Source organism: Tripterygium wilfordii, chromosome 15 (assembly GCF_013401445.1).
Source record: "Tripterygium wilfordii isolate XIE 37 chromosome 15, ASM1340144v1, whole genome shotgun sequence".
NCBI lineage: Eukaryota > Viridiplantae > Streptophyta > Magnoliopsida > Celastrales > Celastraceae > Tripterygium > Tripterygium wilfordii.
In genome coordinates, this window is record NC_052246.1 from 4,237,167 (window position 1) to 4,255,242 (window position 18,076).

The following is an 18,076-nucleotide window of genomic DNA, read 5'->3' on the forward strand; positions in this document are numbered from 1 at the left end:
CTTTTACCTTTTTGACATTTTTGCCAATCTAAATAAAGTATTTACTTATGATAAAAATAAATAAATAAATAAATCGGAAATATCTACGAATTAAATAATACAAAACTAGGCTTCCTCGAGCCTTCTTCACCGTGTTCTCTCACCTTTGCTTTGTCCATAATCAACTACTTCTCAGGTCTCCGTCACCGATGGCTTGATTTCTCACGTCTCCGGTGAGCCCAACAGCTTTCTGTAAGTCTCGGTCGCTTAAGCGTTGTTAAGATGCTCTGTCTTTGTATATGTTTGATGTTTATACGTGTATATTGCTCAAAGACTTGGAACTTATTCTGTATGATTATCCGCTACTATTTTGTTTATTAGGGTTTTTTTTTTCTTTGGAAAGAAGCATTTTATGAGAGTCGTATTTATGTGAATGTTTGTTCCTATACATACAGAATCCGATTGTCATTCCGATAGCAAATACTTACAATCTTCCTGGAAACCTTCTTTGATTTGCTTTATGTTCAGACGCATTGATGTGACGAGGATTGAATTTGTTCTTTGCCTCATCAATTCAGTTTGAGATGGTTCCCGTCTTCAGTAGCAGCCCCCATTAGGGATGTTCAACTTGTAGATGCAGAGGAAAAGATTATAGCTTTTATTACATTTGTTCTGGAAAAACAATTACTTTTACTCTGTTACGTTAATTTAGTCATTAAATTGATTGTTACAGAAGTTACATACTTGATCTTGATGTTTGTATTTGTGTATCCTTGAGTATGTATTTTTTGCTCTACCACTTGATTTTTAAGTCTTAGACTTAGTATTAATGGGTTTTAATTCACACATTTCACACTTGATTAGGGTATATTACAGATGGGTCGGCCTAGGTTTATGCGACCAAAGGGAGAGGATGGCAAATCCACACCGAACCTTTTTGTGGCCAATTGTGGGCCTGCAGTGGGGATATCGTATGCCAGTATTGCATCCGTGTTTAGCACTTTTGGGGAAGTTAAAGAAGTAAATGCAGCCGATGAGAGTGGTGCCCGTGTTATCATTTCTTATTCTGAAGCCAGTTCTGCTGAAGCTGCCCTAAAAGCAATGGATGGACGTCCTTGCCCTGATCTTGGAGGCCGTTCTTTGCACATACGTTTTTCAATTGCACAGCCATCTTGCTTGGTAGTTTATGTCTACTTGCTCTGTTTTCTAGTGACTAAGCTTGAATGTTGAATTTGCATTATCTTGGTTCGGTTTTAGGCTATCCATGCAACATTGATCCACTTAATTTGCATCATCTTAAGGTCATATGTACGGAACTTTTTTTTAGTGAAAAAGAAACAGTGAATCAACTTGCTAATTATATGTGTCATCTGTGGATAATATGATAATTCTTGGATGTGGAGCATGTGCAATATTCTTGGTTTTTTGTTATATCGTTGCTTTGGGCGCATTGTGTTCTTCATTATGGAGAACCTCACCTCCTTTGTCTTTGATTTAATTATGCTTCTTACTGAGCCAGCTTCTGATGGTGCATTATGGTGAACAGTCATCACTCATCAGTGTCTCATAGTATTTGTTCTATTAGGAATGTTACTCTAAGCCATGGGCGTATTGATTAAATCATCATATTCCCACTCTGATTGTTTCATGTGCATCATATGTGTTAGAATATATATAAGTGATATGAAATGCCCCAACCCAACAAGTTAACTTATTGGGTTGAATGTCAAAGTAACTAATATTAACAGTATGGGTGTGAACAGCGTGAAGATTCTTGATGTAAGAGTAAATAAGTTGTAAACTTGCAATGTGGTATTGCGAGCCCTTAATCAGGGGAATCCGGGAATGGGCAAACATCCATGCAGTGGATTCTAATCGATCTCTCATTCATTCATATAGCTGACTCCAAACTGTTTATGATAATGGCTTTGATGATCATATGTCATTATCTTAGAAGAAACCATTGACTGTTTGTTTTACACAGGCTGGATTTCAGTTTTTTTGGTCTAACGACTTCTAATAATTTACATTATAAAGTATAAATATGATGTGTTTGTGGAGTTAGCCATAGAGTTTTGAGTTGCATAATTGGAGCAGGCTACTGCATTCTTAGAATCTGATCTTCCTTGCAATAAATGCATTTAATCGTCATCTATTAACTTTTATGTGTCTATTTAGGGACCCACACATGACTTGATTCCAGTGTCACTCATGGCTTCTGAGTTGAATATTCCAGGCCTGTATCTGTTGCATGACTTTGTGAGTGTTGAAGAAGAAAAGGTTCGCAGTTCTTGACTTCCCACTTATATGACATTTTGCTTTATAGCTGCGTTCATTCTTTTTTTTAAAAATTTTGTGAAATACTTGCAGCTTGATTCGAAGTAAAACTGATATAATTTTCCTTTCCTCTTTTCTGCAAGGAATTACTTGCTGCAGTCGATGATAGGCGTTGGATAAATCTCTCAAAAAGAAGGGTTCAACACTATGGGTATGAATTTTGTTATGAAGTAAGTTTCACTAATTTGCTTCACTTTGATTTAATTAACATCAAGCTACATGTTGTTGCTTTGTTTATGTTTACAAGCATGTACTTAGTGCTAATGCGATCAATGAGTTTGATTGCTCAAACTTATCTTTATTAGGAGGAAGAAATGGTCTAATATGGTATGCTAGCACCATCCATATAATCTCTGTTGCAAAACATGTGAACACTTTAAGCTTAGGGATTGAGATAAATATAATCCAGTGATTAGTGATTGTTTACCCCATTTTGTTGGTGGTCTTCTCAATGTGGAAGATTTAGCTTTTGCTGTCATTTGATTCATATTACTGACCTACTTATGCTTGTAAGAATCTTGAAATCTTGAAGATTTTTTTGAGCCCACTCAAGAGTTTGTCTTTTCGTCATTACAGACAAGGAATGTTAATACGAAGCAGTACTTGGGTGAACTTCCCTCATTTGTTTCTCCAATACTTGAAAGGATACCCTTGTTTAAGAATGTTGACAGTTCTGCAGGTTTAACTCTGGACCAACTAACGGTATGTTGAAATGTTTATCTTTTCCTACCATTATCTTAATCTTTTTCTGTTTAAGGCAGTAGAAGCTAGTTTTAAAATAAACGAGTAAAAAAGCATTGTGGTAGTTCCAGGTTTTTGTACAATCATAGATTCATATAGTTTTTGTGTATTGTGTTTGAGACTGAAAATTCAGTAATTGTATTACAGGTTAATGAGTACCCACTTGGTGTGGGCTTGTCTCCGCACATAGACACCCATTCAGCATTTGACGGATTAATTTTTAGCCTTTCATTAGCAGGGCCATGCATTATGGAGTTCAGGAGGTACTCTGAAGAAGCTGGGCTTCTTGAAGCTTTGTCGACTACTGATATTGAAATGGAACGTTCTGGACAATGCTCAGACTTTTTAAGGAAGGCTATCTATCTTCCTCCTCGCTCAATGCTTCTTTTATCTGGAGAGGCACGATATGCTTGGCAACATTACATTCCACATCATAAGGTGGAGCAGTCATTTTTTTAGCTTTTCTCTCATTTGAGATGCAAGTTTCTCTTTCAGAAGTTCATATGATAAATTTCCTTCAAGTTGTGACTCAATGATGATAACTTTTAAAACCTAGAGCTTCCTTAATTGTGATTCTAGAATCTTGAGCGGGTGAAAAGGAGCCATTGATTATGCCAAAGTGCTTATCCCTTTAGGTTCCCCCTCACTTGCTGGTCCTGGACATGGGATGGATCTTAGACATGGAATCTGGAGAACTTCTAATTAAACTTAATCATGGAGCAAAATACAAAGTAAAATAGACAATTTCTCTCAAGAAATTTTAACATACCAGGACTTAAAACCTGGAACATTTAGGATGCAAATTGAAGATCAAAATAGTGCATGTACTCTGCCATAGCCCATACCCCTATTTCCTTCTCTTTTAACATGTAGCATCTTATGGTCATTTATAGTTAACATATAGGAAATTCAAATGTGTTTCTGCCTATATATGTGTAATCCCTTAACATTATTTTCCTTTAAATACAGATTGACTTGGTGAAGGAAAGCGTGATCAGAAGAGGTGCAAGAAGGGTATCTTTCACACTTCGCAGGGTGTGTTTTCTTTTGAGCATTTGATATATTCTCTGTATCCTTTTTAGATGCATGAAATGGCTTTGAGAACAAGATAGCCTCATATACTTGCTGTCAAATGTGTGGTTCGCTTTCAGATACCTCAAAACCTTAATACTGTCGCATACTCTTTTTGGGCTTCCAGCTCTTTCCACATTACCATTAAATCTATCCTCTATCATGTTGGAACTGCCGATTGATGAAAATGTAGATGGTTTGGAATTTAGTGCCATGACTTCTTTGATTCTCATAGTTAAAACCTTCGGACGTTTGGAACTTTTCTCTTAAAGGTAGGTCGATAACCTCTAGTGCTTCAAGGTTTTACTGAAAGGGGAAAATTTTGAAGAAGATATGTTTTCTATAGCTTTTCCAGTAACAGATTTTTTTCACATGCTTGTGGATAGCCATGAAAATGCTGTAAAGTTTAAGAAACATATAAGTTGTTTTATGTGAACATAGATTGTCTTATTGGTGAATGTGCTTGTTTGCTCACATATATATAGGGAGTACTTCTAACCATCGTTGTAAATTTTTTAGTTTCATCGTCATCATCCAAGCCTTGTCCCAATTTGTTTGGGGGTGGCTATATAAATCCATGAGAGAAATCAATGAATTCTTTTTCACCTTACATTTCTATCTAAGGCCATACTCTCAAGAACTCTTACTGAATTTATATCTTTTTATCATATATATTTTGGACAAATATGTTTGATTAGAATCTTAGTAACCTGTTTCTTGTAGGTAAGAAGAGGTCCTTGCCAATGTGAGTACCCCCAATATTGTGATTCTCAGCGAAGCTGATAGAGTTTTTTTCACTGATGGATATGGGGGATTGGAGATGAAGCGGCAAATCAAACAAACACTTGACGAACGAGTTGATAAATTGTGGTTTCTGTTAAACAACACAACCATTAGTTCAAGAGGAGGTTTCCCCATTCTTTTTAGGGGTTTGAGATTACATTGTATCCAGCAAATCAATCCTCAATGAGGTGTCTGGTTCTTACCAAGGGAAAGAGAGAAAAAAAGTGTACAAGGAGAGACCAATGCATCAGGTTTTGTTGGGAGTTACTTCAACCAATACAATTCGAAGCTTATTTGTTGATTTCTCTCTGATCTTTGAAATAGATGGAGAGGTTGAATTTTTAAAAGATTTTCTGGTGGCTTGGCTGGTATTAGGCTTTACCATCTCTTATACAAACAAACCAAAATGGCGAAATGTCAATGGTTTCGTTTTTCAAGCAGCCATTTGCAGGAATTTGTAAGGATCCGACTGCTTCTGAGTTGTAGATTTCATGTGAGACATGTAAAGCACATAAATTCATTAGGATCCATTGCGTCGAACTTTCAACAATTGAGATATCCGTTATTGAGTTGTACGCATAGAATTTCTTGTGAGATATGTGAATTTTACGAAATCACATGTTAGCTGCTGAAATTTTTTATTTTTTGGAAGTGAAGCTATTCTCATAAAGAAAAAAAACTACATAAAGAAAATGAGAGTATGAAAACAAAAAAAAATTGAAATAAAAAATATTTATTCACAAATGCTTATAGTATGTTTAGTAATAATAATAAGCGCATAAATAAAGTATATCCCAGTATTCAATGTCCAACAACCAATAAAACCCCAGTACTGAATAATGGTGTGAAGATGAGTGGAATCAGGCAATCAGCCATCTCTGCAATGCAATTCTCGCTGGAATCGCTATGAACACAACTACAAACAACAACCCAGACTTGGTGGTGGACCCACAACAGCCACCGAACGTCTTTCCCCAGCTACAGACCCAACCCCAGCCTCAACAGCAGCCGCGGCGGCCCAGGGGATTCGCGGCCACAGCCGCCGCCACCGCTGGCTCCGGGAAGCCTAAGAAGGAGAGGGAGAAGGAGAAGGAGCGTACCAAACTTCGGGAGCGACACCGCCGCGCTATCACTAGCCGCATGCTCGCTGGGCTCCGGCAGTACGGCAACTTCCCCCTTCCCGCTCGTGCCGACATGAATGACGTGCTGGCAGCCTTGGCCCGTGAGGCCGGCTGGACCGTCGAGGCTGATGGCACCACCTACAGGCAGTCTCTTCCTCCTTCTCAGATGGTATGGCTTTGTGTGACACTGCGAACAGAGAGAAAATGTTGATAAAAACCTGAACTTTTGACATGTTCCATTTATTCAGGGTTTTTTTTTTCATTTTTTGAAAAAAAAAATCTTACCTTTCGCTTTTCTTTAAAGTTTGGTTTTTGATTAACCTATTTGGTGTTATTAGGTTGGTTCACCTGTGGGCTATTTTGTTGCTGAGAAAACGTGAGAGAGTGGTACTAGGAGATATGAATTGTCTGTTGGAAGATGGTTTCTACGGGGAAACCCTGAGAAGTGAGAACATAGTTAAATAGAGAAGCTTTAATTAGTTGAGCAGTTACATAAGAGTTAATATGAGATAGGGAAAATAGCACTTGCATACGGAATTCCTTCCCATGAAGCCTGCTAAATCTGATAGTTTAGTACTGTATTAAGATATAAGTGTGTTGTTCTTGACTATGACTTCATTCGGGGAATAGGACATTGTGAGCAATATGCAATTGCAAGACAGTTAACGGGCGCCATAGCTAAAAAGTTAGTCCAAGAAGTTTAAGATTCACCCCTTCCTTTTTGTACAGCTGTCACTGAAGTGTGAGACACTCTTTGTCTCGGAGCATAACAGGCGAATGTGTCTTGTTGCCATGATAAATATGATAAACATTACAAGTGAGCTTCATTTGTAATATTTAACTTTGGAATTTTTATCAATCTTCAGGCAGCATTCCCTGTGAGGTCAGTCGAAAGCCCACTATCAACTAGTACATTGAAGAATTGCTCTGTTAAGTCATCGCTCGACAGTCAGCCACCGGTTCTCAGAATTGATGAGAACTTGTCACCAGCATCTCTCGATTCTGTTGTTATGGCCGCTAGTAATACAAGAGGGGAAAAATATGCAAGTGTCAGCCCGATCAACTCGGTTGAATGCTTGGAGGCTGATCAAGTAATTTTGTTATCTAACTAATTGCATTGGTGGTAACTTTTTTTGCAATGTTCTTATCACAATTCAATGGACCCTTTGATTGCCCTCATCACCTCTCCTTTTGATTTCGTTGTAATTCCATTTATTTGAAATTGAAGTCGGCATTTTTGGTCTATTCTTAAATGTGGAGCTATTGCTTGACCGTGTATGATGTTTAATCTCCACTGTGGCTTTTGTTTGCTTGTTCTATTTATTTTATCTTTTACTTTTGACTTTTAACTCATAGTTAGGAGCCACAAGTTATCAATGACATAAAACATTGTAGTATGTCAGTATTTATTGGGCAGAGGACATGATTGATCTTGATGCGATGAAGCTTTCTATGCCTTAAATTATTTTTGTTTTTATTGATGCCCTGTTTCCATCTAATTTGATATATTTAAGGCCACCATTGGAGTGGGTTTCAAGTTAACTATTGGCAAGATGATTAGTGTACAGAAAGTTTAATTTTAATTTTCACATCTCTTATATAAGTTTGCTTCTTTTGTCGTGTTTGGTGATGTGGTTACTTGATACGTTAGTTAGCTTCTGATGAGTGATGACCAAGAGTAAATGCCTCTTTAATATACAAATTTTATTGGATATCGTTCTACTGTTGATTGGTGCAGCTTATTCAAGATTGTCGTCCTGGAGACCATGAGAATGATTTTTGCAGCACTCCATACGTCCCTGTTTATGTTACACTTGCAGTATGTATTTCCTTTTGTTTTGCTTTCTTCTTTTTTTTAAACCAAAAATCGTGTTTATTGCTGGGCATTTTCAAGTAGCTGCTTTGTTACACTACACTTATGCCATTTCATCACTCTGTTTCAAAATTTAGAATCAAGTCTCTGAATGCTATAATTCTTGAATTATGTGGCAGACTGGATTTATCAACAACTTTTGCCAGTTGGTTGATGCGGAAGGTGTCAGACGGGAGCTAAATAATTTGAAGTCTCTGAATGTAGACGGTGTTGTTGTAGATTGTTGGTGGGGAATTGTTGAAGCTTGGAGCCCACAAAAATATATATGGTCTGGCTACAGGGAATTGTTCAACATCATGTGTGAATTCAAGCTGAAATTGCAGGTGGCATTTAAGGATTTATGCGAGCTATTCATGTTAGTTTTAGTGAAATATTGGGTTTCAAAAGAAGAAGAAAAAAGACTTCAAAGGACAAGTTTGCAAATTTGACTGTTTTAGAAGTGGCTATTTTATGCAAGAGCCTTAGCTCATGATTTTACAAAGATCATCCCTCACACGAAGCCATCATTGAGGGATTGATCTGGGAACTTAAACTTTAAATAGACTGATACAATCGCGCTGTCCTTACATGTCCGAATGGAATCATCAATATGCAACATGCATATCACTTTGTTGTATAAGAAACATATGAATGGATGGACAGTGCAATATGCAATTCAAAGCCACAACTATCCACTCCCTTGTATAAAATGATCTCCAGGCTAGTTAACAGTGCTTTCCATTTCGATTGAAAGTCATTGGATTCTAATTTTCTAATATCATCTGCTGACTCAGAACATTGATGGTATAGTTGGGGCTAGTCTTGTGTGTTTGTGCATTTTCTTTGTTGCATTTAACTATGTTCCGTTCGACCAAAATGGAGTGGGAGAAAACCTGTTCTACATGTATGTTCTACCTTCACAGAACAGAAATTGATCATGAGGATATGTTAATTTTTTTTCATACAGATCCTTTGGCTTTGCCAGCAATAGTAAAGTGTAGCTTGCATGCTCAATTCATTCTGTTGAGTATATTGTTATTGTTTCCTCTTTCCCCTTTTTTCCCGCTCTCTGGCATTTGTGTTAAATTAAGTAAGTAAGCTGTTTTTGTTCTGAAGTTTACTTGTGTTTCTGTCTTTTGCATTGTTCAAATATGGAATTGAGATCTTAAAAATGTCTTCTAGTAATCAAAAGATAAAAGGGTAAACAACTCCCGTGCACAAAGTTCCCGTAGTAAGTGGGGTTGGGGTTAGGCATGATGTATGTAGTCTTCCCCCGTATAATATACGGAGAGGTTGTTTCCGGGGTTCGAACCCGTGACCTCTAATTTGCACCGCTGCAACTTAACTACTAGGCCACATGTTCACCTGTCTAGTAATCAAAAGATGTTAAAAATATTTATCTGTTTGAATTTTGAATGGACTCCACTGTAAACATTTATGATTTCCAATGGGTCCAAATTTTTATGTTAGTATGGGGGATTTTAGCCTTCATAAGCAGCGGAATAGTTAATCACTTTTTTGGCCTCTGAAGGTTGTGATGGCATTCCATGAGTATGTGGCAAATGATACTGGTGATGTGCTTATATCTCTCCCTCAATGGGTGTTGGAGATTGGGAAAGACAACCAAGATATATTCTTCACAGATCGTGAAGGGAGGAGAAATACTGAGTGTCTATCTTGGGGAATTGACAAGGAAAGAGTTCTGAAAGGAAGAACTGGCATAGAGGTATGTAAATGGACATTATTGTATTTATACTTCTAAACCTTTCCCATGTGTCCTTTGTCCCAAATTTTTTGGGGTTAGTTACACAAATCCATGAGAGAAATCAGTAGAAGACTAGAAGTACCCTGATTATAAAAGTGGCTATTTGTATGGACATTTTTCATTTGTATGGTTTGGTTTCTTAAATCTGTTCAAATCAGTTGTTGTAGAATGCCCATAGAAGGAGGAGAAGAAGAAAGCTTATTTGAAAAGAAAAGAAAAGGAAGAAAAAGAACAGAGAGAGAGAGAAAGAGAGAGACAGGGAGGGAGGGCCAAAATTGAGAAAGTAAAACTATGCTAGATTCTGATGAGTGCCGCTTAAAGTGCAGTGCCTCTTATTACTTTCTCTGTTGAAGTATGGAAGTGAATCCAAAAAGCCCCTGTACTTTACTCAAAGGACCAAATAAGCTGACCTGCATGCTAGTGTCTCTTACCTCTGGTCTGGTTTTCCTTATGACAATTTCAAATACTTGCAGGTCTATTTTGACTTCATGAGAAGCTTCAGGACTGAGTTCAATGACTTGTTTACCGAAGGTCTTATTTCTGCTGTTGAAGTTGGCCTTGGAGCATCTGGGGAGCTGAAGTATCCTTCATTCTCTGAGAGAAATGGCTGGAGGTATCCAGGTATTGGTGAATTTCAGGTGTGTATTAAAACTAATCATCTGCTGTTTATATAAGTTCCTTCTGTCATGTATTTCAAGTCCGTTTGGGAAATTACTTTCTAGTGTAAGATTAAGGTGGACTAAGGGGCATCAGTACTTCCCTTAGGTTACCTAAATTTTCAAAAGATTGAAACATGAAAGAGAACAATAAACATGGTATCTTTTGGAGGTATAGCGGACAGGCCCGACACGGCAACACCACTAACGATATCCTTTCTTGAGTTTAGGCTCTGATAAATATAAGTTTAAGTGATAGTTTCTGCTTTGTACATTCCAAATTCTAATTACGCTAATTGCATTTGTGCAGTGCTATGATAGATATTTACAATGTAGTCTACAGAAAGGTGCAAAATTGCGTGGGCATGCATTCTGGGGAAGGGGACCTGATAATGCTGGTCACTATAATTCTAGGCCTCATGAAACGGGATTTTTCTGTGAACGAGGTGATTACGATAGCTACTATGGCCGCTTTTTCCTCCATTGGTATTCACAGACACTAATAGACCATGCTGATAATGTTTTGTCTCTGGCAACTCTTGCTTTTGAGGACACAAAGATAATTGTTAAGGTAGGAATGTGCAATAGTTTAATTTGTTTTTGCTAGCTTTCACGTTGTGTTGTGGTTTTCCAATAAAATTCGCCTCAGTTGTCATACTATACTTGCGCTGCCTTTGGATTTCCAACTTATTCGTCTAACCCAAATCCAGGAGCAACTGATAATGCATTGTTTGTTGGTAGGACATTAGTTTATCTTTTTGGTCTGATTCGACTACACAAATCAACTTTGAGAAGGGGATATGATTTTTCTCTGTGAAACTTAAAGATTACATTTGGTTACATTGTCTTGATATACCATGTCGTGGAATTATAATCAACTGGGTATATGCCTGTGCTTGTTTTTGTAGTATTATTGTGCTAAGTTGACCAATGATGTGCCATTAATGTGTGTAGATTCCTGCAATTTATTGGTGGTACAAGACTGCCAGCCATGCAGCAGAGCTAACAGGTGGATATCATAACCCCACGAACCAGGATGGATACTCTCCAGTTTTTGATGTTCTTAAAAAACATTTGGTGACAGTAAAATTAGTCTGCCCAGGATTTCAGTTACCTACTGAGGAAGATGATCAAGCATTTGCTGATCCTGAAGGTTTGAGTTGGCAGGTGATTATTTTTTCTGGTGTGCTTTGACTACTTCTCCTTCTTCCTTCTTCACAGCATATAGGTTTTCTTGCTGGTTGTTACCAGGTGCTTCTGTTCAATGCTGAAAGAGCAGGTCTTACAGCAGGCTTCCTGGGGTTTAAGAGGACGTAATCATCATTTCCATTCCGCCCTCAATTCCACCTTGTTTGGAATAAGCATTTTACCTTTTATTCTCTCCAAAAGGCACCTGATATATGCATCTACTACAAAATTGTAATATTTAAAATTAAATAATAAACATAAATTTGATCTAAAATCAAATAATATTTAATTATTCTATAATGCATAAAAAAGTACTTTAGTGAAATTTACATATGAATTAGTTTCAAAGGAAAGTGAATTTGGTTTACTCAAAGTTTTCCATTCGTTTAAACATGCATTCAAGTGTTCCAAACATTAATCTCTAACATCCCTATTTCCATTCCTTCTGCACAACAAACATGACCATTTACACTTGTATTCTCTTTCATTCTAATTCCCTTGTCAAACCATTCATGCAAAGCATGTGAGTAGACTAGCATCTTTCAATTATCAGTTTTGACAAATAGTTGTTGACAGATGTCTATTCTATTCCACAGTTTTTAAACTCGGCATGGGATCGAGGGTTGAATTTAGCTGGTGTTAATGGTCTTTCATGTTATGATAGAGAGGGGTGCATAAGGGTAATTGAGATGGCCAAGCCAAGGAATGATCCTGATCGCCGCCACTTTTCGTTCTTTATATATCAACAACCGTCTCCTTCGGTTCAGGGCACCATCTGCTTCTCGGATTTGGATTACTTCATCAAATGCATGCATGGTAAAAATTCTGATAATTGGTTCTCTATATGTTATCATGTCCCGAGACATAAGAGTTTCTCCTGTTATATTCGTTGTTTGAATGTATATGTTTTTGAGTCCCTTGGTTTGGGAGTATGCTAGCTTATGCGTGTGTGTATATAAGAGGACTGATGATAGGGGTTCAATACCATACAAGTAGGCCAATGTTTTAAAGATGAGGATGCAACATGGGATTAGTGCATTGTCCAATAATGGCCATCTATTTAAAATGTCTTTTGGGGCTCCAAGGAGCTTTTAGATCTGCCTTAGGAAAAGGCACCATGGCTCTTAAGACAGACAAAGCATCTGACATTCACCTTATTTCTTTTTCCTTGTATGGGTAACATATGGCATATCTATCTCACATGTAATTGATATCAGAAAAGGAATTGTGATGCATATTTGCTTTGTGACTGGATGAATAATTTGTGTTACAAGCCTGCATTTCGTTGAAGCACAATTTTCTATGCTCTTAGCAGATCTGCTTTTTAAATGTTTTTTTTCCCCACTATTTGTCTTTGAATTGCTACTTGTTTCTTTCAGGAGTAATATCCGCTGACTTGTTACCCTGATGGCTATGTTTAGAGAGAAGAAACAAATGGTATTACTCGAGCAATGGATGTCATAGATTTGTAGTTTTCCTTGATGGTGGTTTATTGCTTATTTCTTCCCCGACCTGAGTAAGCTGATAGAGGTTAACTGTTGTATTTATATGTTTACATGTAAGTAAAGTAACTGAGTTTATGAACTAGTGTTTTGTCATAATGTAAGATCCTATGGTAGAAGTGGAGAACCTGTTTTCCTATGTTTGCGGCTGAATGGCTGATTGCTTTTTTTGCCAGTCAAATGTTAGACAGATGCTATGTATTGAAATAAAGTGGAGAACCTGTTATCCAAGTTAATTATAGTTCAATACTTTTTTAAAAGGTAACTAATTTTGGTCAAAAACATTCATCTACCTGCACTAGGCCTCCTGAGCTTGCTTGTTTTAATGGAATCTGTAGATGCAGCAGCAGCTATGTTTATTGGCAGCTGCATCTATGAGATGAGATACCCAACAGGGTTCCTAAGGTGTAAACCCAACGAGAAAGATTGATGACAACAATTTCTGTTATTTTTTCCCCTTGTATATACTCTCAAGAAAACAATTAATAGGTGTGAGATGAACCTACAGGCTACAACAAGGTCTTGCATTAGCTAAATTTTCTTTAGAGGCGAGCTTGGGTCTGACTTACACCTATTACTGCAATGACCAAACAGAAATCTCAACAAAAACCCAGCCTAACAATATCCCTACGTCTCATGTATACATGCATTTTCCCTAGCTGCTACAGACACAGGATTCCTCCTTCGGCTAACGAATAAATGGAATGCAAGTATCAAGTATCAGAGATAAAAGGCACCTTTTCTGCAAACTATAAAAGTTTCCACCAGATCAAATGGAAAAGGAAAAAAAAAAAGACTGGGCCACAAAATGTCAAAACATTTCTCAGTAGCCCCTCACAACCTGCTCGAACCAGAAGTTATGTCCACGAACATTGTCAATGGAGGTTCAGTCGATTTCTATCATCATTTGAGGCCTGGAAATGCATCATAGCAAGACACCTTGAACAACAATGCTCATACAGGCCGAAAATAAATTTTCCCCAAGAATCTCCAATATTTTTAAGGTGTGGTAGACTGGTAGTTCCCCTAATCTTTGAGAAGCATACTGAAAACTGACAAACTTAATCCACTGCAGATGGTGACTCAGATTTGCAAATATCCCCACGACAAAGCGGACAAACCCTGAAAGCAGTAATCACATGATTGGGATGATTCAGCAACAAAATTATACCAAATCATAAAGCAACATTTTAGCACCAAGCAACCAAACACGCCCAAAGCACCAACGTGCATCAGGCTTGAAACACTGTCCTTAGGCAGGGTGATGAGGAGCTGGGTCACTTAAACTAGTGGTGCTCCTCAACCCCATTGGAACAATAAAAAGAAAAAATCAGTTGGTTTTGCTGATGTCAACTTGCATCAGCGCCAGTTTATCTTAACTCTTAAACTACTTTCTAATGGCATTGGTTCATTCCATACTAAAGTACAGAACAAAAGCTTCTGATTGCTCAAGATACAGTAAGGAAAAATCCTCGTCATACCTGTGAATTTCCTTGAGCCATTTATCTATACATGCTCCATGAAATTCATGGTTACACGGCAATATCCGCAAGCTGTCTCCTTCCTCGTAATCCACGAGGCATATATAACATCTGCTTCAGCAATACCAAAGCAAAAGTAAATAAATACGGTGAAATGCCAGTTGCAATATAGACTTTCTGAATTACATCAATGATTAATTTAGAGTAAATTTGGACATGTGATCTTTCACCCACTTTAGATACTTGGATGTTTTGTATCATCAATGGTTAATTTACAGCAAACAAGGACATGACATCTTTCATAACCTCATTTTATGCATGACTCTAAGATTCAGTATTCATAGTGATAGTACTATGTCAAAAATCTCTCCAAAAGTAATGACAATAAAACTATACTGAACGTGTTGGAAAAATCTTTACTTACTGTGCAGTCTCCTCAAGCTGATACTTTTGCAACTTGGTGTACAATTTGATAGGTAAAGATTCCACAACTTCATTAGGAGCAGGAACAGATCCAATTGAAGATACAGGAGGTCGGGTTGATAAAACAACTGATTGCTGGTGAATTTCATCCAGAACCTAATTAAAACATGTTTAGAAGATTCAACTCAGAGATAAATATGAAAACAGACAAAGGAAGAATGCAAGTAAAAGTCAAATGATAAGATCATTACCTCAAACAAAGCTTCTGCTAGCATAACTATTCTTGATATGCTAGCCCTAGCACCAGTATCATCATTATTGAGATTGCCAGTTCGATTACTTACTCGACATGTGCAATGACCTGTTCTGTTTTGACCAGATAAGATACATGACCTCTCGTGCCCAGAAAGGTTCTCAAAACGGCTTCCCAACCTCTGAAGTGCTCGGACCTAATCCATTTAAATCGAAGGTTACTGGTAGCAACATTCAGAATAAGGAATTGAAATGAAAGTACAAAGCGGGAATAGCAGAATTAATAATAGGATTAAGAATGAGTCCAACAATAAAAGGGTAATTAACTGACATATGGCAGAACAGAGTTCTAATCAGGGCACTAACCAATAGAACAAAAGCTGCCTGATATGTGTCTCAAATGCATTGTGATATGGTGGGTGCCCCTATTCTAAAAGTAAAACCAACAAGCTAGTCGTGATTGAAGGACAGTTCAAGTTCTTGAGGCTCGTAAAAAAGTTACATGGCTAAGATGGTACCAACATTCTGCACTTGGGAACAAAATTTACAAATAGTCTAAAAGCTACTGAGTCAGATACTTCACAAACCTGAGATTGTATTCTTCTTCTCCGTTCAAGGAAATTGGACCTGTGTTCTAGTAGATCATGATACCTGGCTTCCCTTGATCGTGAGGTTTGCAACTCATTATCTTGAGTGCTAAATGTAGAGTTAGATATATTCGATGGATGATAATCGGATATGTATGGAGACATCACATTAGATGTTGATAATGCTGTCTCGTCGCCCCCCAGGGCCTGTCTTCTAGTACCCTGACTAGCATCTCTCATATCTCTGCTTTGTTCTAAAGGGCAAGATGTTAAGTCAGATAATGAGGATCGACGAAGAACTCTGTCACGAAGCCTTCCAACACTTAGGGTTCTGCTAAAATGAACATTTCGTTCAACAGGTTGTCGAGCTCCAATCCTCCTATCAGAAAGTCTAGTCTCAATGCCATTTAAATCACTAATAAATCTTGGAGAATGTAAGCTTATACTAGCCCCCACTATATCACTACAACCATTCCCCATCACCTCTTGGATGGAAGAAATTGTCTGGTTACCTTGAATATTATCCAAAACATCAGAAACTGGACCATTTAAGTGCAAACTATGAGAATTATTTTCATGGTAATGTGTGGGGTCTCTATTGTTAAAGGACGGAGGAAGCAAGTCAGTAATTTGTTGAGCTTCATTTCTATCAAGATTGTCAGATCCTGAACATTGGCAAACCTCTTCTCCACCATTCAGCATTGACAGACTAGTATCAGGAACAGGACAGGACCCAGAAGACCTTAAACTGGTTGTTCTGCTTAGTCTAAAACTTACATTACCTGGAATGAAAGTAAAGCGCGAAAGGAAGCGACTTGGTGGGTTCAAGGAATGAGTAGAAGAAGCTTGGACAGAGTTGCTACCATTTCTAGAGGAAGTATTACTGATGCTTGGTTGAACCCATTGATCAAGATCAACATTAGAAGATATACAAGACCTTCTATCAGAGTGTTCAGCTTTCTCCTTTGTGAAACACTCAATTTCCCCCTGCCCCAAGTCTGAATCAGTCTGTTCTTCGCACAAAGCATTGCCAGCAGTTTCTTTGTTCCCATAGTCAAAAACCTGAAGCATGAGTAATGCATCATTTTCTCGAGTCATTGATTTTGATCAACAAAATTTATAAGTGCCATAGTTAGCAGTTTGATAAGGAAAAGAACTTAACAGTTGGCATTCCAACTAAAATCAGATATGGATTCATTAAAGCAACTTCTTTGAGAGAAAATTAACGGAAATGATACTATCGACTATATTAGATACAAGAATGTTACTCCAGGAGGCCAATGTAACTTAGACCAGGGTACTAACCACCTTATCTGCTCAGTTTCGAGTTCAAAAACCCAATTTAGAGTCAAAACACGAGCACCCAGATACTAAAAATATGCAAAATCTTGAAACAAATTGTCAGGAAAACAACATAAACCTATTGTCCGAAAGAGAGACCAGAGATGGTAAATTCAAATGACCTACTTGATCCTCATTGTCGCTGTCTCGAGACCCAGATGGCACGCCCAGGCAAGAAGACTGGAAAATCCTACTCCCCTTCAATATATCCCTCCGTCCACTTGACGACGAAGAAGATGCACCCCCGCCATGACGAACCTTGCTCCCACCGGATCCCATTCCCTGTACCACCTCTTTTACCTCGAACAGGACCGCCCTACCTATAACATTGCCACCCGGAAAGAAATATTAAAATCCCAGATCTAGGAAACAATGGGAACTCCATTTGAAGAATGTTGAGAAGTGGGTTTTCAAGGTGTGTTGGGATCTAGGTGTGGAGTGGAAGTCACATTATCAAAGGTGCTTTCTTTTTTCCTCAAAATGTCTCATTTTAAGAGGGTGATTGATCAGATGGTGTTAATACTTATTTATGTGTATGCTAAGTAAAGAGCTTAGGTTGATGTGGTGGGTACTTCAATGGTGACAAAGCAACTTGCAGACAGAGAAGCCTGAATTTTGAAGGAAATGTCTTTGTTTTGGCCTTTGGGTGTGGATTATTAAGTACTAGAGAACATGGCAGTCTCCCATTTTCCGCCTGGATTTTGGGGTACTCATTTGTTCATTAGCATTATTTTCCCCCCTCTTTTAAAAATAAGATTTCTGCATAAACATATCCTAAATTATCTCTAAAAATGTATACATTATATATTCCTAATGCAAGCATCTTTTGGACCCAAATTTAATATTTGAGAAAATCAAAAATAATTTAATCCAAGATCAACAATAAGAATATTCATAACTTTTTAAATCTTGTTCTTTTTAAAATGTGATGCAATAATTGAATTTCATAAAAACTTAAAGTTGTCTCTTTTACTACTCACCAAGCATGTAAAAAGTA

General features: G+C 37.7%; 3 protein-coding genes across 6 annotated transcripts; 2 read left to right on the top strand and 1 right to left on the bottom strand.

The window, feature by feature from the left end:
- Positions 1–94: 94 nt before the first annotated feature.
- On the top strand, positions 95–5,260 carry LOC120016236 (alkylated DNA repair protein ALKBH8 homolog). Of its 4 annotated transcripts, none has more exons than XM_038868911.1 (8): positions 95–231; positions 856–1,158; positions 2,158–2,259; positions 2,400–2,486; positions 2,893–3,018; positions 3,205–3,495; positions 4,027–4,092; positions 4,852–5,260. In XM_038868911.1, exons 2-8 carry the CDS (start codon positions 856–858, stop codon positions 4,909–4,911), a joined length of 1,035 nt encoding a protein of 344 aa, XP_038724839.1. In that variant the 5' UTR covers positions 95–231; the 3' UTR covers positions 4,912–5,260. The 4 variants fall into 4 exon arrangements, with proteins under 4 accessions (XP_038724839.1, XP_038724838.1, XP_038724841.1 ...); XM_038868910.1 differs by having other exon boundaries at positions 100–231; positions 844–1,158; XM_038868913.1 differs by having other exon boundaries at positions 101–212.
- A 450-nt stretch (positions 5,261–5,710) lies between these two features.
- LOC120016235 (beta-amylase 8) lies at positions 5,711–13,148 on the top strand. Its single transcript, XM_038868908.1, has 10 exons — positions 5,711–6,201; positions 6,899–7,123; positions 7,771–7,851; positions 8,025–8,228; positions 9,416–9,610; positions 10,123–10,287; positions 10,616–10,876; positions 11,260–11,472; positions 12,090–12,309; positions 12,873–13,148. Exons 1-10 carry the CDS (start codon positions 5,818–5,820, stop codon positions 12,899–12,901), a joined length of 1,977 nt encoding a protein of 658 aa, XP_038724836.1. The 5' UTR covers positions 5,711–5,817; the 3' UTR covers positions 12,902–13,148.
- Positions 13,149–13,498: 350 nt separating this feature from the next.
- Positions 13,499–17,744, bottom strand: LOC120016221. Its single transcript, XM_038868882.1, has 7 exons — positions 17,607–17,744; positions 17,206–17,399; positions 15,739–16,800; positions 15,151–15,348; positions 14,901–15,055; positions 14,477–14,587; positions 13,499–14,117 (listed from the first exon to the last, which is right to left on the bottom strand). The coding sequence occupies exons 2-7, from the start codon at positions 17,356–17,358 to the stop codon at positions 14,057–14,059; spliced, it is 1,740 nt and encodes a 579-aa protein (XP_038724810.1). The 5' UTR covers positions 17,359–17,399; positions 17,607–17,744; the 3' UTR covers positions 13,499–14,056.
- Between the last annotated feature and the right edge of the window lie 332 nt (positions 17,745–18,076).